The sequence below is a fragment of the Aspergillus neoniger genome, assembly GCF_003184625.1.
Source record: "Aspergillus neoniger CBS 115656 unplaced genomic scaffold BO87scaffold_5, whole genome shotgun sequence".
Lineage (NCBI taxonomy): Eukaryota > Fungi > Ascomycota > Eurotiomycetes > Eurotiales > Aspergillaceae > Aspergillus > Aspergillus neoniger.
Window position 1 is genome coordinate 375,765 of NW_020291133.1, and position 20,882 is coordinate 396,646.

General features: G+C 47.0%; 9 protein-coding genes across 9 annotated transcripts; 5 read left to right on the forward strand and 4 right to left on the reverse strand.

Annotated features, from left to right (window-relative positions):
• Positions 1-1,361: 1,361 nt before the first annotated feature.
• On the forward strand, positions 1,362-4,513 carry BO87DRAFT_456103 (group II decarboxylase; the record flags this gene model as incomplete). The annotated part of the gene is made up of 10 exons (XM_025628701.1): positions 1,362-1,689; positions 1,749-1,912; positions 1,963-1,999; positions 2,151-2,414; positions 2,472-2,814; positions 2,906-3,155; positions 3,212-3,339; positions 3,424-3,505; positions 3,567-3,854; positions 3,908-4,513. 10 exons carry the CDS (start codon positions 1,362-1,364, stop codon positions 4,400-4,402), a joined length of 2,379 nt encoding a protein of 792 aa, XP_025483234.1. The 3' UTR covers positions 4,403-4,513.
• A 422-nt stretch (positions 4,514-4,935) lies between these two features.
• On the reverse strand, positions 4,936-6,639 carry BO87DRAFT_327413 (flavohemoglobin). Its single transcript, XM_025620183.1, has one exon. The coding sequence runs from the start codon at positions 6,396-6,398 to the stop codon at positions 5,028-5,030; it is 1,371 nt and encodes a 456-aa protein (XP_025483235.1). The 5' UTR covers positions 6,399-6,639; the 3' UTR covers positions 4,936-5,027.
• A 444-nt stretch (positions 6,640-7,083) lies between these two features.
• BO87DRAFT_373430 (uncharacterized protein) lies at positions 7,084-7,567 on the reverse strand. Its single transcript, XM_025622550.1, has 2 exons — positions 7,363-7,567; positions 7,084-7,308 (listed from the first exon to the last, which is right to left on the reverse strand). The coding sequence occupies exons 1-2, from the start codon at positions 7,533-7,535 to the stop codon at positions 7,206-7,208; spliced, it is 276 nt and encodes a 91-aa protein (XP_025483236.1). The 5' UTR covers positions 7,536-7,567; the 3' UTR covers positions 7,084-7,205.
• Positions 7,568-7,660: 93 nt separating this feature from the next.
• Positions 7,661-8,115, forward strand: BO87DRAFT_185722 (uncharacterized protein). Its single transcript, XM_025618444.1, has one exon. The coding sequence runs from the start codon at positions 7,787-7,789 to the stop codon at positions 8,015-8,017; it is 231 nt and encodes a 76-aa protein (XP_025483237.1). The 5' UTR covers positions 7,661-7,786; the 3' UTR covers positions 8,018-8,115.
• Positions 8,116-8,262: 147 nt separating this feature from the next.
• BO87DRAFT_404144 (uncharacterized protein) lies at positions 8,263-9,676 on the reverse strand (the record flags this gene model as incomplete). Its single annotated transcript, XM_025625833.1, has 3 exons — positions 8,263-9,063; positions 9,143-9,586; positions 9,662-9,676. The coding sequence occupies 3 exons, from the start codon at positions 9,674-9,676 to the stop codon at positions 8,746-8,748; spliced, it is 777 nt and encodes a 258-aa protein (XP_025483238.1). The 3' UTR covers positions 8,263-8,745.
• A 1,758-nt stretch (positions 9,677-11,434) lies between these two features.
• Positions 11,435-12,534, reverse strand: BO87DRAFT_404145 (kinase-like protein; the record flags this gene model as incomplete). The annotated part of the gene is made up of 2 exons (XM_025625834.1): positions 12,315-12,534; positions 11,435-12,262 (listed from the first exon to the last, which is right to left on the reverse strand). Exons 1-2 carry the CDS (start codon positions 12,450-12,452, stop codon positions 11,435-11,437), a joined length of 966 nt encoding a protein of 321 aa, XP_025483239.1. The 5' UTR covers positions 12,453-12,534.
• A 794-nt stretch (positions 12,535-13,328) lies between these two features.
• Positions 13,329-14,558, forward strand: BO87DRAFT_394025 (ankyrin; the record flags this gene model as incomplete). The annotated part of the gene is made up of 1 exon (XM_025625091.1): positions 13,329-14,558. The coding sequence occupies one exon, from the start codon at positions 13,329-13,331 to the stop codon at positions 14,556-14,558; it is 1,230 nt and encodes a 409-aa protein (XP_025483240.1).
• Positions 14,559-15,745: 1,187 nt separating this feature from the next.
• BO87DRAFT_448315 (MFS general substrate transporter) lies at positions 15,746-17,547 on the forward strand (the record flags this gene model as incomplete). The annotated part of the gene is made up of 5 exons (XM_025628293.1): positions 15,746-16,039; positions 16,093-16,354; positions 16,401-16,845; positions 16,913-17,233; positions 17,293-17,547. Exons 1-5 carry the CDS (start codon positions 15,850-15,852, stop codon positions 17,545-17,547), a joined length of 1,473 nt encoding a protein of 490 aa, XP_025483241.1. The 5' UTR covers positions 15,746-15,849.
• An 842-nt stretch (positions 17,548-18,389) lies between these two features.
• On the forward strand, positions 18,390-20,719 carry BO87DRAFT_394027 (Zn(II)2Cys6 transcription factor; the record flags this gene model as incomplete). The annotated part of the gene is made up of 4 exons (XM_025625092.1): positions 18,390-19,247; positions 19,323-19,848; positions 19,897-20,120; positions 20,177-20,719. The coding sequence occupies 4 exons, from the start codon at positions 18,390-18,392 to the stop codon at positions 20,717-20,719; spliced, it is 2,151 nt and encodes a 716-aa protein (XP_025483242.1).
• Positions 20,720-20,882: the final 163 nt, after the last annotated feature.

Sequence of the window (20,882 nt, forward strand, 5' to 3'; positions counted from 1 at the left end):
CAGGATACAGAGAACGCAGAGTACTAAAAAGTACTAAAATAATGATGATGCCTGATTCTCGAAGTGGGTGTGTGACGGAGTATCCGAACGTGGAAACTACTACCAAGAATGGGTCAATGTAGATCTGGAGATACAGCTGTGCTATAATGTGCCATATAAGTAGGGCTACTCATAGTATTACATGTATAGAAGAGGTGGTCCACATTAACCTCATTCAGAAGCTAGAATAGGCCTTGCTCGGATATAGATCGTCTGATAGTGTGACTTCTGCAGACGAAGTAACCCTCCAACTGCTTTAAGGCTAATTCAACATACCACAAATGGCAGAAGTATCGACCAGCAGGCTTTCAGCTGAGGCCACCAGCTCCGCTGCTTACTGTGTGTATGGATTGGATCTGGGTGATTCATGATCGGCGTCGGAGCGAGTTTGTTTGGGCCAATAATCACCCAACAATTAGCGGATAGGTTGCTTTATGCACGGGCCGCTATGGAGCCGACTTTCGTTTTCTCACCAATTAAGCCTGCTGATGATAGTAAACAGTGCTGCAGGGGTAAGGTCCTCTGGCTGAGGGATCTAGTAAAGAAAAGTAGAGTTGCGAGGGCCGTGTTCAAGACCTACGGATGGTATAGGCCCAACCAAACGCTGCATTTCTGCTTTTATCGTTGTGTATTCCGATCCTGCCTTTTATGTATACACAGTTTGGTGCAGATAATTACCGCTACAGTATATCCTGTATATGAGAAGCCAAGAATATGTTGTCCTCAACCATGAGTTGGGTTAGTCGTATTATGTATCCAAGCACAATTCTCACCTCAGCATGTGCCTACTGCTTATGGAAATCTGATGATCCTTGTATGGCCCTAACCCCTCAGATATTATTAAATTCATTATTTGGCGTAGTTACAGACTATAACTTGGCGATCAATTTGGGGCATAACATGTAGCCCCACTGATCGCTTGTCATCCCCTTTTCCCAATTCCCGAGCTGGGATAGTTGCATTGGGGTGCATTGCGGCGACAGAGGGATTTTCGCATATGATTAATGCCAAATTAGTCCACATACTTGGGACTTCCCAAGGATTCTGAACTTTAAGGGTCTCAATATACTTGACGTGTGCCGTGGATCTGTTTGTTTGTGTTACCCGAGATTGGACAGAGAGAAGGGTTCTAAAGTGGGATAATTGCAACTCTTCCTGAGGAGAGTAAGCATGGGCTACCCTCACTAAACAATAAATACGGCAAGACTCATAGCTATATCTTAGAGTCTGATACTAGATGAACTGTTATAATCCATGCTCCTTGTTCTTCAATATCTTTCACAAATTTCGTCTACGAATCAAACAAGGATCAAACGACCACAATGGCTGAGATGAACCAACATTCTGAGAACGGTCGGGTGAGCTCGTGGTTCTTAGGACCAAAGGCAGAGAACTTTGAGGGCTTCAAGGCACTTATCCTTGATATTGTTACCAAACACGTTGAGGGTCGCAGAAGTCTGGACAACACCGATGCGTCTTTCATCACACGGGAAATGATCGAACATCCCAGTGCTAGGCAAAGCATCACTACTCTAGGTGACAAGCTCACTGAGGTCATGGGCAATTTGGCAAATTCTTCTATTCCATTCTGGTCTACTCTCTACAATGCCCATATGAATATGGATACCACTATGGCCAGTACTTTGGGATGTAAGTTGACCCATAATACGTCAATATTCGCTCAACACCCGCTAATAGACTATGATAAGACATTGCGGCAATGATGTACAATCCAAACAACGTCACCCCGGAGTCGAGCCCCTATACGACGCATATCGAGCATAAAGTCGGCAATCAGCTGTGTAAGATGGTTGGCTATAACGTTGATTGTGGCGACCCTGAAAAGGCTATAGGCTGGGGTCATATTACCTGCGTACTCTCTACCTCTCCTATCTGTAAGATCTAGTAGCTGACAAACCTCAGGATGGCTCTGTTGCAAACCTGGAGGCAACTTGGGCAGGTATGTCGTGGTGAAAATGCCCCGAACTTCCGCTCATAAGTTCACAAACTTCATAGCTCGAAATCTCAAATTCTACCCGCTGTCCCTGAAACTTGCAATGGATGAAGCAACCCGCTCCACTTTTTGACTACGGCTCACCCCCCGTTCGAAGTCCAAGATGCAAATAGACTTCGACGACCTTTCAAGGACCTCGAAGGATGGGACCTTTTGAACCTCCCACCCTCAGAGGTGCTAGATCTACCAACTCGTTTAGCGCGGGAATACGGAATCTCACCAGCCTTCCTTGAGTACGCTCTGAAGAATTGTTTGGTGCAGACGATTGGTATGGAGGCACTAGAGCGGGCGTTCAATATCCAGGAACCAGCAAGGTTCTTCATCAACAGCACACGACATTACTCGTGGCCGAAAGGGGGAGGTAGGCCCACACGTCGTACCCATCATTTCGTCAATATCTAATCACCTCATCCACTAGCAATTACCGGTCTGGGATCCGATCGGTTCGTCAATGGCGTAGTTGACCGCTACGCCAGGATGGACATGGCAGATCTAGAAGCTAAGCTCAAGTACTATTATATGAAGAAGATTCCCGTCTTCGGAGTGATCGCCATGATAGGATCTACGTCACATGGGGCGTGCGACCCGCGAGAGAGAATCATAGAGCTGAGGGAGGTGTACATGAAGAAGGGGTTATCTTTTATTGTACACTGTGATGCTGCCTGGGGTGGGTATTTTGCCTCTACGCTTGAACCCCCTGAGAGTCCAACGCCGGTCACTACTAGTTTAGTCTTGAAGCCCTATACCGTCGCGCAGCTGCGGTCCTTGGGCTCCGCAGATAGCATCACGATTTATCCTCATAATTACGTCGATTTCTTGCAAAGAAAGCTACCATGCTAACTGGGTGGCTAGGTCCGGATACATTCACTACCTGGCAGGAGGCCTGTGTTATCGTGACGAGAGGACGCGGTACCTCATTACTTGGACAAGTCCAATAATCCATCACAATGGCGACGAAAATGACAGTATGGGCATATACGGTGTGGAGGGCAGTAAGCCTGGAGCAGCCCCGGTAGCTGTATGGCTCTATCACGAGACTATTGGTCTCAACTCTGCGGGTTATGGTCTGCTGCTGGGGAAGGCGTTATTTGCCTCCGTAAAAGTGAGTGACATGTCATTCAGTGGGGTTATAATTCTGAGTTAATTTCTGCGTTCTAGCTCTACTGCCATGTCGCTACAATGACCATCGGCGATGACGGTGAAGGGGACGACGATCTCGTCGTCGTGCCGTTCAACATGCTTCCAGCCGAACAGAATGGCACTGTTCCCTGGACATCCAAACCAGTGTTAGAACAAAGAAACTGGATTCGAAACCATATAATAAACCGTTCTAACTCTCATCTTGAATCTGATCCAGATACATTTAAAAGGTTCAAGGAGATCGGAAGTGATTTGATGATCAATTCCTTTGCTTTCAATTTCAGGATGAACGGCGTTCCCAATAAAGACGTGGTCAGGACCTGGATTTCCATACCTCGTCCGCCAACACTGCCTACTGACACAATGTCCACAGAATGAAGCAAACTACTTGAACACGCGAATCTTTCAGCGCCTTTCGATTAGAGCCCGCGACGATACAGAGACCGATGAACGACCCTTAATCCTCACCGAGACCGAAATGTCTCCCAACACATACGGCGACTCCCTGGAAACATACAAAGAACGACTAGGCCTCGGAAAAGAAGCTGTCGGAGACCTAAAGTCCCTCGTCAGCGTAACAATGAGTCCTTGGCCATCTGACCCTGATTTTCTTAAATCCATGACGAATGGCCTCAAGAACATTCCAAAGCAAGAGATTGAGGTAAGTATTCTACGACCCTCTGCCCTCAAAAACAAACCATTGACGATATGCAGCGATGCCGGAAATGTAATATACCAAACCCCGATCACCACGGATTCATCATGCAAGGAGGTATAACCTTCTTCCTTGTCCATCTTCCTATGTTCAACATGGCCAACCATCGCCGCCAGCTCATCCTTGAGGCATCGATTCCCGACCAAGTAATGAAAGAGTATAGGAGACTCCGTGCTGCGTACCCAGACTCAATCTTCACCCTCGGCAATATTGAGAGACAACATCTCAATGACCTTCTCCAAGCAGAACAATTCACTGCTCGCATGGACAGGGGTATACCAAAAATGCAGCCTCCAGCGAATGATCCGACAGGTGAGCCTGTGATGCCGGATCCGTTGGCCCCTCCGTTCACAGTCCATATTACCCGGAAAGTTGTTGACCGGTCGCTTGCATTCGATAATCTTGAGAACAAATATCCCGAGCTCATGCCGTTTTATCTATATGGTTTCTGGGAAAGAACACCATATGGATCATATTCTGACAAAGTCCCCTAACGCCCAGTTGACTGCCGAGTTGGCCATGGTGGACCCGTCGTTAAGCGACGAACGATTGCAGAAAGGCGTGCAAATAAGACTCAATACGGTTTTCGAAGGAGCGCTGCAGCCAATGTAAGAAGTTGACCGTCTTTGAACATTCCTGGACAATCTAACAAGTATAATTTCAGGCCAACCGCGGAAGGGCAAATTGTTGCTAATACCCCAGGCCTCAACTTTCAGCCTGGAACTCGGTACCCGTTCGAGGCGTATGTAGATGGGCAGAGAGTTACCGGTGGGATGCTTACTCTAGGCGCTCGTTTGTATGCTGATAGGCATGAAGTAAATATGGATGGGGCGGATGAGCACTGGGACGTGATAGACGCTGTTCTTGGGGTAAGATTTGTGTCTCTGGCTACATGCGGTCTAGGATGAACCCTGACGTCTTGAGATCTTTCTCCTCTTCCTTTTGTATAAGTTGAAGCACAAACATTGTGTCTTTATGGATTAACACAAAGAAACAAGTGAATTACTTTCGTTCTAGAGGCGTCTGTTATGGTTATAGGAATCAATTCGTTATGTATCATAAAAGATCACCACATCTCAACTAATGTATAGTACAGAAAAGCCAGAACAGAAGAGTGTTCTAGTTATGAGGAATACCACCTGTACCGAACAACTCCATCTTTATCCGGTCATCGCTCACACCATAGGCTTTCAAAGCCTGCTCCATTTGCGTCATGAATGTGTCGGGGCCACAGACGTAATATTCCGTAGCAGGGTTGTCCAGATACAGATGAAACGGCCCGTCGAGCTTCTGCAGGTCAATCCTCCCAGCGTGGTGGTAGTCGACGCCCAGCTGGTCACTGCCAGCTGGCTTGCTGAGGAAGTAGGTCACTTGCATATCAGGGATGTCGTTTTCCAGTTTGCGAACATGGCTCTTGAAGGCGCGAGCATCGGTCGTACGGGATCCGTGAATGAAATGGATCTTGCGTTGCTTCTTCTGAGTGATGGTGTTCAGGATGGACATCATGGGTGTGATACCGACACCGGCGGAGAGAAGAACAATCGGATGGGTAGCTTCAGCAGTGGACAAGAAGAAATCTCCATAGGGATGAGATACATCGATCTGATCACCCTCCTTGATGATGTCATGGAGAATGTTGGAGACGTATCCAGGGTGTCTCTTGGCACCCGGAGCACGAGGATCGAGTCCCGTTTCCTTCTTCACGCTTATGCGATAGTAATCCGAGCGAGGGGTATCACTGAGCGAGTACTGGCGGGCTTGGGGATACTTCAACTCTGGAACCTGAACACTAACTGAGATGTACTGTCCTGGCCTGAAAGGTGGAAGTGGCTTGCCATCAACTGGCTTCAAGTAGAACGAGGTGATCTCGTCCGACTCGGGCGCCTTCTTGGCAACCCGGAACTGGCGCCAGTTGGTCCAGCCATGGCTCTGCTTGTACAGTGCGGCTTCGCGGTTAATCATGATGTCGGCCAGGGCCCAGTATGCGGCACCCCACGCATCGAGAATTTCATCGGTGCAGGCATCTCCAAGCACCTCCTTCATAGCTTCCAAGAGGTACTTGCCGACAATTCTGTACTCGTCAGCTTGGATGTACAGAGATGCATGCTTGTTGCATATTAATTCAACGGCGGGACCAAGGGCCCCGAGATCGTCGATGTGAGATGCATATGCGAACAGTGCACCAGCTAGCGCACGTGCTTGGTGGCCATTGACCTGATTGGCGGTGTTGAACACGGCATTGAGTTCAGGATGCGCTGTCAACATGTTCTTGTAGAAGGCAGTAGTGATTTTGGTGCCATATTCCTGAAGAACAGGGACTGTGGCCGTGATGATTTTGATCTGCTCTGGTGTCAAAGGAGCAGTAGACGACTTGGGCACCGCATCCTTCAGGGATTGTTGTTGCTTTCTGTCATTGAAGGCCTTGTAGATGCAATAGCCAGCCACTGCCGCGACAGCGACTTGCGATGCAATTGTGAGGCGACGGTCCATTGTCTGGGGTTACGGAAGAACTCCGTAGGTGAAACAATGAATGTAAGGGCACAGATGACGATTTGACCTATATCCGTCACACTGTGGCAAAGAAGATGCTCTGCAAGACGGGCACCGGGCCTGGATAAGGATGTGTGAATATTGTGGTATGTCTGTGAAAGAGAAAGAAGGATGAAGCCATCTTATTGCGAGAGATTTCAAAGTTAGACCCACTGGTAGCCCAATTGTAGACCAGGTGGAGATGATATCCTGGTGTCCGGGGCAGACGTCAGAATCGCTGCTAATCGGAGGGATGAAAAATGGGCCGATTCTGATGGGCTGATATGGCCCACTTGCTGTGGGTCAAATGTATGGCGATTGGTGAGTGTTCGGCTAGCTGAAGCTTATTAGGTTATAGTCTTTCCACATCCGTTGACGTGGTGATGCCATCACTATTGGAACATGCCATTTCCTCCGGTTCGACCCACTAGCATCTTGTACACAAAATGTCTCGATGGATACTCGGGTATTCCGAGTTCAGGAGCTGTCCCCCTTCTGAGCTGTGCTCCCAATAGCACTTCTTTTTTTTTTTTTTTTTTTTTTTTTTTTGGCTACAGACTACAGCAATTTTCACGCATTAAGCGTAGCAACACTCAGCTGAGCGACCCTACTACCAAGGGAGGACAATTATAATCACATTGTCAACTAAAATCCATTGGGTCTGGCAATTTCAACAAATTGGAGAATAGCAATCACATTTACGCTCCAGCAACATCAATTACATGATTCGTTGAGTCCCTGAGATCGTGATCTGAGATTTCTTTTAACTCAAAAACCCCTTCTCATGCTGTCCCCACCTTGTCGGTCTGGATCAGTTGGATCTCGAGAGGAGACTCGATCCAAGAAATCACAAAGCTCTGGGTTTTCAGTCCTGGTGGGGTTAGAAGACCTACTGGCTCACCACTCAGCGAGATATGAAACATACGTTTGATCCCATGACTTTTCCCACTCAGCGGGCTCATTACTAGCTTGCTGAGAGTCCTGATCGACGAGGAACTGCAGGCTAGGTGGAACCACAGACGACCGCCGCCGGCCGGAAGGTGCCGGGTTATCCTTATATTCGTCCTCTTCGGACAAGCTCTGTAGGTTTGGGAACATGATGAAACGAGAAATTTCAATTCAAAATGGACGGTGTATGGTTTTAGTATTCAATAGTTTCTTATGTCTGGCTGTATATATGAGAAAATTGGAACTGCGGGAGTCATCTGACGGATGACTTCACTACTCTTCTCTCATCCAAATTAACTTTCTGGGTCACCGCGCATTGGAATGCCAAGCCCAGCAGTTGAATCAATAGGTCTATTTCTATTGAATGATAGCTCTACGTACTTCAATTTACACCAATAGTCATGCTAAGTGGCCTTAGGTTTTGGTTTCCGCTCCAATGTTCTCTTTGCATAGGGTATGCTTTCCCAGGACAAATGAGTTTCCTAAGAGAACAGCCAAACCAATCAGATTTTGGCTGTTCAGAGCATAACGTGGGACGAAAATGTGACAGCAATAACAGAAACAATATATCGAACAAGAACTCCTTGAATAGTAGCGGGATACATCGGATACATCGAAAATGTGCTCTCTAGATTGCATTGCCTATATAGGGGATTTCCAATATGGTGAACAGGATCATTCACATGACGCTCTGAATGTTTCACTCGGATAAATGGTGAACCCGAATACTGTAGTCATTTTGAATTCTATGATTCACTCAAGGAAGGTCTAACAAAGCTATAAAGTCGCGCCTCCAGTGGCTCAACTTAACCATCTACATCTCTCCATGCCTTGGCCAAAACCAATATAGGGTCCTCATTAAAAGGCCTTTTGCCAAAAAGAGCATATACAAAGCACATCTTACTGCCGTCTTAAAACAAACCCTTCTATCTAACCTTGAGTATCTGATTTTTTGGATTGGTTAGTAGCTAAATCTCTTCACATTAATGCTTTATACGTTTAACTCAACTATAGAAGGCTGAATGTGCAAACCTTCTCATTTTGGACATATGACATACTGGTTCCTTCGCCTTGCACTATGATCGGTCGTGAACGAGTAGTTAATTTTTTGTGCGAGAAACGCGACTTCTTGACGCGTCTGCAAGCAGCAGGGTGAGCGTCTATCGGTCGGGACAGCAACTTGCAACCGATATTCCCCACATCAGTAAGGGGATATCAGGCATATGGTACACAGTTACTATCGCTGCAATTAGCAGTTACGAACACTGCCATGACGTGCAGTGCGGATGGCCAGTGAGAATGGACAAAATATGAACCTCTTATGTTTGGCTGGGATTTAGGAAATACAAAAACCATCCAATTATCTATGCCTGATGAAGTATTCATACACTTCAGTGGCATCCACTTCCAACAGCCAGCACCGCCTTATAATACTGCCACATGAGAGGTGACCGACCTCCGGGAACTGGGAGCGCTGGAAGAGGTACTTGACATTATCACTGGGCAGGTTCTGATAAGGGTGCTTGCCAGTCATTATGAAGTAAATGACTGATCCCAGGCTGAAGATGTCATCTGAGAACCGGAGAACATACCCCTCAACACGTGGATCACGATAGCGGGTGCCGGGAAGAGCAGAGCCAGGTGCACCGAAAACAGAGGAGCCAGCGAAATCCGAGACCTTCAAGTCCAGGTTCGAGTCGGAAATTGTGAGGCGATAGATCGGAATGAATGATATTATGATGGTGAAGCAATTGAACACCTTCGGCTGCCTGTCTTGCCCATTTGCTTCTCATAGTATCAGTTATCGATTGGTGATTCCTTCCTATGAAATCCGCAATGCTCCCGTTCTCGACATACTCCATCGTCAAGCAACAGGTGGTTGGGTCCCAATCCATCAATTTTGGTACGCGCGGATGATCTTGGAGAATCTCATAGATAATGGCCTCGATATGCATACTTTTCCTATGGCGCTCATGTTCGCGTTGAGAGTATGGGTTCGGCAGCGGCGTCTTGACCACTTTTCCTGAGGGCATACGTTCTAGGACCGCAGTTCCTCCCCAGGCTAGGAATTGGCCCTTCACATGAAAAACGATGTCTCCGAAGTTGGGAACAAAATTGAGACCCTCCAGACTGGGGGGGATAAACCTGTAATGCAGGGCTTCTGGATACCCTGGCGCTTGAGAAGGTCCATTTTCCATGGTCTGGGCATTGCGAAGTTAGAAGTAGCTTCCAATCGATCGGGTTATACCAATACAAGAAGGCACACGTGTACTGACTCTTTCCTCTTCCATGGTGTTTTCACTAGTTCTCTGGGATTGATCCACTTAACTTGCTGTCTTAAAAACCTTCAGCAGTACGTTAATGCGTTGAGAGTTGACGGTGAAACCTCACTGCCATAGAAATCACAAGAGATAGTACTCTCGACGGTGCGAGAACCAGAGCAAAAGAACGCTACGAAGGGAAAGTCTACACAGAAATAAACTAACACATTATTAACTACTTCCCGGATAGCCATCATGCTCTCATACTTCTGGTGTTAGGTCTAGCGTGAAGGCGATCACGAACGGACGAAGGGTATACATTATTCCGCGCTATTCACTTAATATAACCAGCTCGCGCTATTACAGCAGTTGTGATTTATTTGAATTATGGAATCTTGTTCCTGCATACTGTGTTCATCTGTTTCCACACAGAATATGCCTGCCAAAGACATAATCATCAAGGACCAAGAAACTGACTCCACGATACCCCAAAATGGGATTCGGCATATGAGACATTCTATTATAGGTGAGTACTAGGGCTAACTGTCAGGAGAGGTACGCAATATACTGATTAATATCACCCCGGCGAGCAACCAGTCTCTACTTCATCTGTCTATCCTCCAGTACATGCTTGACGGCTCTATTTCCCGACAGCCACATTTCATACAACGGCAGTACATCGGCACTTGGAGAATCGATTGTATTTCCATAATTAGGGTGAATACGGCGAGCAAGGGATCATGGGTTCATAACCACTTATACCTGGCAGGACGGGACGGGACATGTCGGTGCCACAGATCATGATCGCTGGAATTGAAGCCATGTATCAGAGATGCAGCTAGGGTTGAGCCTCTTGTGGAGCTGCAGGCACTCATAGTTTGCCGTTCGCTTTCAAGGGATGCCATGTTTAACATGGGTATATCAAAGACAGTGCCGTCTGCAGCAGGAATCTTCCAACAATGCGCCGGGGCACGCAGGTCTAGTTGACAAGTCTGTCTGCTGAGACATACCTCTCCATTGGCTGATCGGATAGACGCGATATATCGTTTTCTGTCTAGCAGTCAGCGCGTCGACACCCTGTGTGATGATTTCAATGCCTTGGATCATTCTCCTTCAAACGAACTGGTATAGATTATGTATTGCTCCGGCTGTTGCCTTTCAAGTCCTCACGATGCAGGCAGGCTGTGTCCTGACAATGTCATGGCATTTTCCAAATCGTTATCTGCTGTTAGCATAGTGAGAAAGCCCCAGGTGTGCATAAATACCATGCAAGCACCACTCTTCGTTTGAAGGAACATATCCACTTCAAAATCTGCGAAGCTCATTGATAGCTACCATTTTAAGTATTGCCATTACAAGTGCTCCTCATCAACGTAAGTGCCACATCTATCCATGAAGTCATGTCAGGACTAACCAGATCATACACAGCACGGCTTCTCTTTCCCCATATCAACATGTGTGAGCGATTCGTCAACACAACCAAGTATGTCAATTGCACTGCACAGCCGAAGCATACAATTACCACTTATGATCCTCGGCCTCCTTGTGGCAAGCCAAACTGCGGGGGGTATAAGGATGTGCACATGGGAATCGTAACCAAGAGATTCGGAATCTGTCCGAAGTGTTGATAATGGATTCATGGAGTTTCGTCAACTCTGAGGCTTTGCCTTCTGGTAGCAACCAAGGTAAATGAAAACTTCTGATCATGCGACAGCATTGCCGTACGAAGTGGAATTATTGAGCTTTCAAATCAAAATCGTATTTGTGAATTGCAATCTATCTATTGTCCTAATGTTCAGTACCAGCATCCTTTGACATCTGAATCTGAGAAAGGTCAAAGATTATCTCATCAGCAGCCTCGTACAACTGCCTCCAACACTTATTTGTAACATGAGAGCATGCATGGATATCAGTAGGAAATTGGCCATTTTTATAACGTTCTTCAATCTCCTCATCATGTTCCCAGTCATTCAATTCCGGAAACGGTTCATGTCCCATCATGATATGGTAAAATAGAGATCCCAGTGCAAACATATCCGTCTTGGCATTTACAATGTCACCGTGAACGCGAGGCATGTATGCTTTCGAATTTTCTCGAGACTCCCCATCTAGCAGTTTTTCGCCATTCTCCGACTTCAAAACACCCTGAAAGTCTGCAAGTAAGACGTCAAAGTTATCATCCAGCAGTAGATTGCGGACATTGATGTCACAGTGGATAACTCTTTTCTGGTGTATGTATTTGACGGCTTCCGCAGCTTGTTTACACCAGCGGAGCTTTTGGTCGAAGGAAATATTATGACCCGTTGTGAACCGATCGCAAACGTTGCCGTTCCTTGCATACTGTAGGACTAAGCCATGCTCATTGAGACCTTTCGAGGCGATGATCCGTGGGTGGCTGCCGACGAGATTGAGAAGCTCCGCCTCTACCTCGATACCTACACGATCGCCAGGTATGTATGGGTACTTGAGAACGGTTGATTCATTGAGCAGGCCGATAAAATGTCGACCACTGCGGCCAATGATCTGGGACACGCCAGGAGGATAATACGGACGAACAATTCTCACTTCGACGTTTGGAGGGTGATCGGGAATTTCATATGCAGCAGCTGGGATAGCCTATGAACATTAGAGGGGGTCCTAGCAAGGGGTATTCGCTACTGGGACCTACATCCTTGGGGCTCAAAGACGAAGATGATTCCATTTCTTCGATAACAAATGTGCCAGGTTTCCAGCTAGGCAGAAGGTTGTAGAGAAAGATAAACACAGCATCTAGCGGAGACCAAATTGATCGTAGTGTGGTCAGCATCGAGGTGAAAGCCTCTGCATAAGGGTGAGCAATATCGGAGGATTTGAGATTCACCCGGGTTGTTTAGCCAGCCAGTTGCCTAGCCCGTCTATTCAAAAATGTTCGATGATCTGCGACTTTCTTAAGTTCGCTGCGCTTGGAGGAAGACGAGGAAAATGGAGACAAGTTGGCCCCTTTTTATTGACTGCTTACATAGCAAGGTTACACCTTTTTAAAAAAGTTACTTTTGGACATCTAGCGCTTATCGTGTCGGTCCAAAGGCGCGAATGGTAAACTCCACTACGTAATAAAGATTGTCGATAGATTCACGGAGATTGCTCTCAGTAGGGTACATTAATGGTACGGAACCTGACGAGATGATGTCAATCGTGAATAACTCTTCGTTGCGTAAGACAAAGCCACAGAGTACTCTTTATTCATTCCAATAAGCCAGGGACTTTCCCAGTTCTGTGTCAAACAATCACCTTAGCCGTCCCGGACAAAGCTTCGGCATAGTTCTGAAACTGAAGAACTTTTGGCGTGAACTACAATTTAGAAGCCTTGTTCTGCGGAAAACCTAGATGAAAAGAGATTGCCGTTGAATTGTGTCCCTTAATCCTCGTGCAACACCCTATAACAGGAACCTTCCAGAAGATGACGTAGACAAGGGATGTTATTCCCGAAACCCATGCAAAGATACTGGTGATACTCGTTGCAGCTATTCATTCTTGAGGGTTTTAGTTGAGCAATGGAATAATTGGAGTCGAATAGTACGTGAACTTTATGTAAATACCGCATGCTAGGTCAGGTTCTCTTGTCAGCATCGCTTTGAAGCGACTTCAATCACTTTCTGACTTACAGTTCTCCTTATACGAAGACTTCATGAACCAGCCCAAGATGCAAGCCCAGCTTTCTCACTTACCTTCAGAGATTATCCACTATATCATCGAGGACCTAGATTTCAAGGTTCTTTGTTGTCTTCGCTTGACGAACAGGAGGCTTGATGGATTTGCTCGTGGTTATCTACTCAAAATTGCAAAGGAAATTGCTTTTCCAATACAGGAATACTACGATATGGCAAACGTCAAACTCATACCAGACAATACTGTAAGCCATGAATACGAAGGGTTCGTAGATATACCTCACCGCTTACGCGAAGGTCACGACAGGGACCTGGAGGTTTTTGCGGATTTAGTCAACGGGGGCGCTTATCATTCAGTTAAGCTGTTTCTGGATGCAGGTGTCTTTGCTAATGCGTTTGACCTATGCGGTCGCACGATGCTGCACCTTTGTGTTCGCAATGGCGATGTGGAGCTCGCAAACCTGCTGCTAGATAGAGGCGCAGATCCCTATCGCACCATGCGTTATGGGTTCAGTCCAATGCACTTTCTTCGTTTTGCTCCCCCCAAGTCTCAGGAAGCACTTGCATGGTTACTTCTTGACAAAGGGTATAAAGTTCCGGATAATGTCGGGTGGCTTTTTCGGAGCATTTGCCAGGCGAGTTGTGCTCTGAAGCTTATCCGGTACATGGTTGAGGAGGATTTGATAGACATCAACAAATCCATGGACCTTAAGGGAAAGCGTTGCACGGCTCTTCATATTGCTGCAGAGTTTGCAAACAGTACTGACATTCTAGAATATCTTCTGAGTGTCAAACCAAGTCTTTTGAACAAGTACGGGACCAGTTTGCAACGCACGGCCTACGGTTACGAATGCGTTGAGTCACGTCCCAGTAATGCAGTTTACCTTCTCAACAAAGGCATTAATTCTCTGCCTGAAGATGTCGAGCCTACAGTTGCTGCTATAATTAGGCTTGAGAGTGCTGTGAGCCTTAACCGTCTGGATGTTATCCGAGCGTTGTTAGCCCGCGGTGAACTCTGGGGTTGGGGTGATGAAACCTGGGAGCATAACGTGGTCCTCCAACTCGAACCGCTTGAGTCTGCTATCGAAAATCAATATTTGACAGCCATGGAGCTCTTGCTCGAGAATCGCCAGTTTCCATATGACCAGGTTCTCATTGACAAGTGTGAAAAGCTGGCCTCCGCATGGGGATGCCTAGAAGGATCACGTTTACTTCAAGCGAAGCAAATCTTACAAAAGTTGAAGCAAGCTATGGGTGTTCAGTAGCGTCACAATGGGGTTTTCCCTTCCGACTTTCCCATTGGGACAACTTCAAATTATAAAGTCTTCTATACTTTCTCACTTTGCCATTTCTTCCAAGAACTGTTATGAATGCTTTGGTAGGGACGATCTAGTCTTACCTTTGGCTCTAGAGAATCTTTGTGTCGATTCATTTCCAAATATATGCTCAGAGTGTTCCCGCAAGACGTCGGCTTCTGTATAACTTCCCGATGCTCTGTATGGTGCCGCCCTCTTTTACAGTAAGGCTCTTTACCTTACAAAGGCTACCTCCCAAACCCGAAAATGTATGATTTTAACCGAATACAGATACCTCCTCTCCCTTACACCAATCAGAATAGCAAAGTTCAAAGTACGTATAATATCACCTTCGCTCCACATTTGCCCCCGCTTTGAATATCTCAATTAGAGCCCCAATGAAAGATTGTGTATAATAGTTTATCTACCTATCCGACAATATGACAATATTAGACCTCCTGCATGCCTATATAATCCAGTAATGGTCCAATATGGTTGCTTTCACTGCCCGACAGGCGAGAGGTTGTATGAAGACCATGCTACTCGATCATTAACAAGGGTGGTAGGCATTTATCCATTGATTAATGTGTAGCAAAAGTGACGACTTCGTGTGTTTGACCATCCGTCCAAGACGTCGATGTCAACAAATTTGCATATGTATTTCGGGATCTCCTACATTTTTATAATGATGAAGATAGACTAGATAGCTTATCCGAGCCAATGAAAGTTGGAGTTGCGAGTGCCGCGTGCAGAGCATCAAGAAGCGGACACCAACTGAGAACCATCGAATAAATCCATGGGAGCGTATGGGACTTGTCGGTACTATAGACGCCGAATCACTGTATTGCACGCAAACATAGTTTTAACGAACTCCTAGTGCCGAGCCACTATCCTGCTTGGCCATGCACTCTATCGGCATTCTGACATTAGACCGATATAGGCCTCCCAATATACTTTTTCGGCCAGGGTTTGTGCCTTGCTACCTGAGTGTACACTCTCAGAGTATTCAATGACCTAGTTTTCTCGGTTAGTTGCTAGAGATGCGGAGAACCTATTCCCGTTGTCCCCTCAATCTGGGGTACCCCGTGGGGTAGAAACGACGTAGCGCTGTACCCCTCTTTCGAGGTGACGAAGATACTATTTAAATGTCTCTCTAGAAGCAAGTTGTCTTCACACTGCCAATATCTGAGAGATCTTCTGAATTCCCTTTGAACTCCTTCTCCATATAGCGTTAACTCTTCGAGTTGTCGAACGCTACAAAATGGCTCGGAACCGTGCAAACCCTGGCCCGGAGAAGCCAGTCGACGACAAAGTTGAGAGTGAATTATGTCAACTAGAAGCTGCAGATGATACGCAGTTCTACAACGTTGACCCCGAAATCGAGAGGAAGGTCGTTCGAAAACTTGACTGCGTGATTCTGCCTCTGATGGTGCTCGTATATTTCTTCCAATGTCAGCCAATATCCTGGTACTCATTTTCCTTCGAGTCTAATTTGTTTATCTAGACCTCGAAAAGCAGACAATTAACCAAGCCGCGGTGTTTGGTCTACGAAGTGACCTTAAGCTAACAGGTCAAGAGTTCTCATGGGCTGTCTCGTTATTCTATCTGGGCCAGCTTTGTTCAGAATACCCAGCTGCGATCATGCTCTCCAGATTTCCGATCACAATCTACGTCGGAGTAACTATCGTGATATGGGGTGGGGTAAATATGTGTCTGGCTGCTGTTCACAACTTCGCGGGACTGGCAGCGGTGCGATTCTTCTTAGGGTTCTCCGAAGGCAAGACTCACTTCATATACCCTTCCGCTTCCAAGACTAACTATCCCACTAGGAACCGTCTCGCCAGCTTTCATTATTATCACGAGTGTCTGGTACAAGCGCAAGGAACATCCGATTCGCGTCGCTACATGGGTATCAATGAACGGTATAGCCGATATTATAGGTGCCCTCATGATGTATGGTATCGGAAAGGGACACATGTCACTTGCCCCGTGGCGTTCCCTCTTCCTGATATGTGGAGGTTTAACCTCCGCGACTGGCCTCTTATTCATCTTCTTGATGCCCCGAGATACGACAACGGCTTGGTTCCTGAGTCCACAGGAACGAGAAGTGGCAACTCAGCGCATGGCGATCGATCGCGCTACCCGAGACCATGCAGTGTTCAGCAAAGCTCAACTCAAGGAGGCACTCTTGTCGCCGATGACTTGGATCTATTGCCTGATGGGAATATGTATCACCGTGACGACCCCCATAATGAAGGTATGCCAGCCCTCCTCATCTGGAATACGTCGGTCAGGTATTAACCCACACCCTTCCCACTCCATAGTACAGCTCCACCGTCATACACGGCTTCGGCTACTCAACATACAAAACGATGCTCGTCGGAACACCTGCCGGAGCTTTCAACTTCATTACCGTCTGGATCGGCGCCATCATCCCTCGCGTTATACCCGGAACACGAGTCTACACCGCCATCGGTCTCTCCATCGTCCCGCTCCTAGGATCAATATTGCTCATGACGCTTCCATATTCCGGCGGTGCAGACTGGGGAATTGTGGTAGCGACCTGGCTCGGAGGATGCAGCTCTTCCTTGATAAGTAGCGCTGCCAGCATTATCGCGAGTAATGTGAAGGGTAACACGAAAAAAGTATCGTATCAACTGCTTTCTTCGTTGCATATTGTGTTGGATGCATTGTTAGTCCGCAGGCTTGGACAGAGGATGATGCTCCTAGGTATACGAAGGGTTGTATTCTGAGTATTGCGGTCATGGCTTGCTTAATCCTTACATTTCTCGTTTATGTGTTCATGGTGAAGAGGTTGAACAGGAGGCGTGATCGCAAAGCGAGCGAGGGGTACTTTGAGTATATCGTTGATAGGGGCGATGGGAGTGGCCGTATGGGGGTTGCTGTGGATTCGGATCATACGGATGTTGAGGACAAGGCTTTTAGGTACACTATTTGATGCTTTGCTGTTTTCAGTGGATTATGATCGATTTAGATAGCTTACCAATATGCTCTAAATATATGGAGCTGATGTAGAGTCTCCAGATATTGGCCTAGATTCGAATTCTCCGTCTTTTTATTGATTATACTAGAAAGTACCTAAAGAAATTTATAAGATAAGCAGGGATATCTGGATTAAGTTCTAATGTAGAGCTACTGTAAAATTAAGCAAACACAAAGGCGTCCGGAAATTGACTTGTCTACAGTATTAGCCGTTCTAAGCAATGCTCACATTCCGGCGACAATGGCTTGCAGGTGTCCTACTAATATTAACAGTGTTATGTACCAGCCTGAATAAGTCTTCGGTACAGTCGTTCGAGCTTAAGGTATAAGATTCGCCAGTCACTAAATTACGGAGTGGTGATGAGGTGGGAGACATTAGATCATTCAGTTCGATCGATGGACGGAAGGTGGGGGCTTGGCAAATTGATCCTATATATATTCCGGTAGGTAGCAGTAGCAGTAGTACTAGTAGCCCTATATTGTTGATAGAAACAACTTCAACAATGATGTCTTGACTTCTATAGTATAGATGAATTATTACTTGCAATCAATAAATGTTTATGATTAATTCTGGGATAAAATGCGAGAGTCAGGTGCCAAATGCGAAAAGAGACTAAACTAAATGGGGTTCGGAATAACGGATAAACTCACGTGCGATAAATCCGACCGCTCGGGGCTCCAACAGTCCATGACGCAGGAACATCAGGAAAAATGAATCCGAGAAGCAACACGGCCTTGCAACGGATTTTATGAGTATAACGGGGCCTCTTATCGCCCTAATTTGCTGGCCGGCTACAAATGGCAGACGCCATATCCCCAGCGCAGCCTTCAGGCTGGCGGATCCCCAAGGCGTGCCAAGAGTGCAGGAAGAGGAAGATCAAATGCAATGGTGTCAATCCGTGCAAAACCTGCGAACTGCGCCATACTCCATGTATCTATCGCGAAGTTATTCGAGAGCGCAAGAAGAAGCACCAATATACAGATGCTCCCGCGAATGATGAGTACATCTCCAATGGGGCTACGCGGGCCGACTACGGCACACGGCAGCAGTCTCCTGGGGTGATGCAGCCAGCCCGACGGAGAAATCCCTCCGTCAGCTTGACCTTCAACAACAGCGTTTCCGCTACGCATATGGCATCGCCATCGTGCAAAGTCCAGCTATACTATGGCTCGACTTCTCACTTTGCACTCATGCACGAAGTCTACCGGGGCCTGGTTTCCGGCAACCAATCTGCGGAGACGGAGGAGCCACAGGGCGAAGTTGAAGAAGCCGGAGCTGGCTTGGACATGTTTAGCTTCCGTCGGATTTTCTTCGGAACCCAGGCTGAGTCGCATGATTCGAACAAGACCCTAAATGGACCCGATGCAAATGTGCTGTTTCTACCCTACGACTTGGCCAAGGTCTTTCTGGAACGCTTTTTGGCAACGTTGTATCACCTCGTGCCGTTTTGGTCTAAGGAAGTCTTCTATCAACAACTCGATCATTTGTATCGTCCAACACCAGATTCGCGCTCAGATAAATGGGCGCGATCACTACTTTTGCTGGGGTTAGCCACCGGCTCGCTAGGCACACAGCACCATAGCTGGGGAGATATCCTATACGAGCGTGTAAAGGCGTCTATCTCTTCTCTTGACGACGTGGTGAACCTTCAGACTGTACAACTGTCACTATTCATGATAAGTAAACGCCTGTTCAGAATTCAAACAACACAATACTGACCTTCTGGCCAGCACGCCCATTTTCAGAATGAGCAAGGAAGACCTAACTCCGCATTTCTCCTAATGGGCGCAGCTGCCCGAAAGGCCATTTCTGCCGGTCTACACAAAGAAGCACCCGCCGAGAGTGATGATGCTGATAGTGTTGAGGAACGACGATGCACGTTCTGGTCATTGTACTTCTACGAAGTGTCGGTTACTCCTGAGTTTATCATTATGTGGTATACTGATTCTTTGAACAGCTGGACTTGTTTCCATCTTGGACGACCGAGATCCCTATCTGCAAAAGATATCGGAATTGCACTACCAAAGGACCCCTTCTTGCAGGTGCTAGTCCACCTATCGAAAATATTCTCCCGATCAGCCGATGAGATGTACGGCCGACGACATGAATCATTACTGCAGATGTGGAAGATTGCTAAATCAATTACCGATGACATGCGATGTTACGACTCGAAAATGCAACATGCACTAGGGTTTGGGCTTGATAAGCCGGTTCAGCCGGGGACCTTGGGCGTACGGCAGACTGTTCTAATAACTCGTATGTTCTGAAATTATCTGGGACCTGGGATCTAAGCTGACGGTTCAGTCTATTATCATACCATTCTATTGACCTTTCGACCATTCTTGATCTTTCGAGGTCGGTGGCAGCACCAAATGAAGATATCCTCGCAACAGCCAGGGAACAGCACGGCCAAGGGACCAACAGAAATCCCCACATGGCTGAATGAAGCCTGTAATCAAGCTCTCAGTGCCGCTTGCAGGACTATCCATCATTTATACGAAGCTTCCATATACAATGAACTGGTTCGGGTGAGTCTTGACGCAGTCCATCTGCCGAATAGAAAGGGTTGCTGATGACGCTCCAGGAACTCCGCTACCACGGATATTTTCTGGGCAGCTCTAGCTTCGCCCTAATTTATGATCTAATGCATGGAGAAAATTTGGCATCCACCCACCTTCCTTGGATACACGCCGCCTTGCAAGGTCTTTCATCGATGCGACATGGAGAACCGATTACCAGCTCCATGTCTGCTATACAAACCGTCCTGAGAAAACTTAACCCATCGTATGAATGGTCGCCAGGTGCAATGCTAAAAGGGAATTCCTATAACATTGACCAAGCTAGTGCTGTGCGACGCTACCCCAGCAGCGTCGCTCATCAGCCCCAAGGTCCAATTCCCGACACTTTGCAGTCAGACCTAGCCGGGGGAGGTCTTTCTATGCTATCTGATTTTCAAGGTAACTCCTTGCAGGATGGCCTACGCATGCCAAGTGGTAGCCTGGGTAGTGGAGAGGACCTGCTCGACTTTACCCAGTCCGATATGGGTTGGGACTTTGACTTCTCAACAATGGACCTTGAGGCTTTCTTTTCTATCAATCCGACTCTAGACCCTCCGTTGTTCCAGTAACTGAGTTCCATTGGTCATGGTCTTGCACGACACTCGCCCAACGGAATCAGAGGGCTCTTATATGGGGACAATTGGGCGCCATTACGTTCATACGATCAGATGGCATCTGACTGGGTCTGACTGATCATTGTCTGCAAGGTTACACCACCAGCTATGTGTGGGC

Bases quoted from the DNA above. Each gene is read 5' to 3' on its own strand.
- BO87DRAFT_327413 (XM_025620183.1), bottom strand. From the start codon at position 6,398: ATGGACCGTCGCCTCACAATTGCATCGCAAGTCGCTGTCGCGGCAGTG.
- BO87DRAFT_373430 (XM_025622550.1), bottom strand. From the start codon at position 7,535: ATGTTCCCAAACCTACAGAGCTTGTCCGAAGAGGACGAATATAAGGAT. The intron at 7,309-7,362 runs GTATGTTTCATA...TAACCCCACCAG, and splicing joins GAAAAGTCATGGGATCAAAC to GACTGAAAACCCAGAGCTTT.
- BO87DRAFT_185722 (XM_025618444.1), top strand. From the start codon at position 7,787: ATGCTAAGTGGCCTTAGGTTTTGGTTTCCGCTCCAATGTTCTCTTTGC.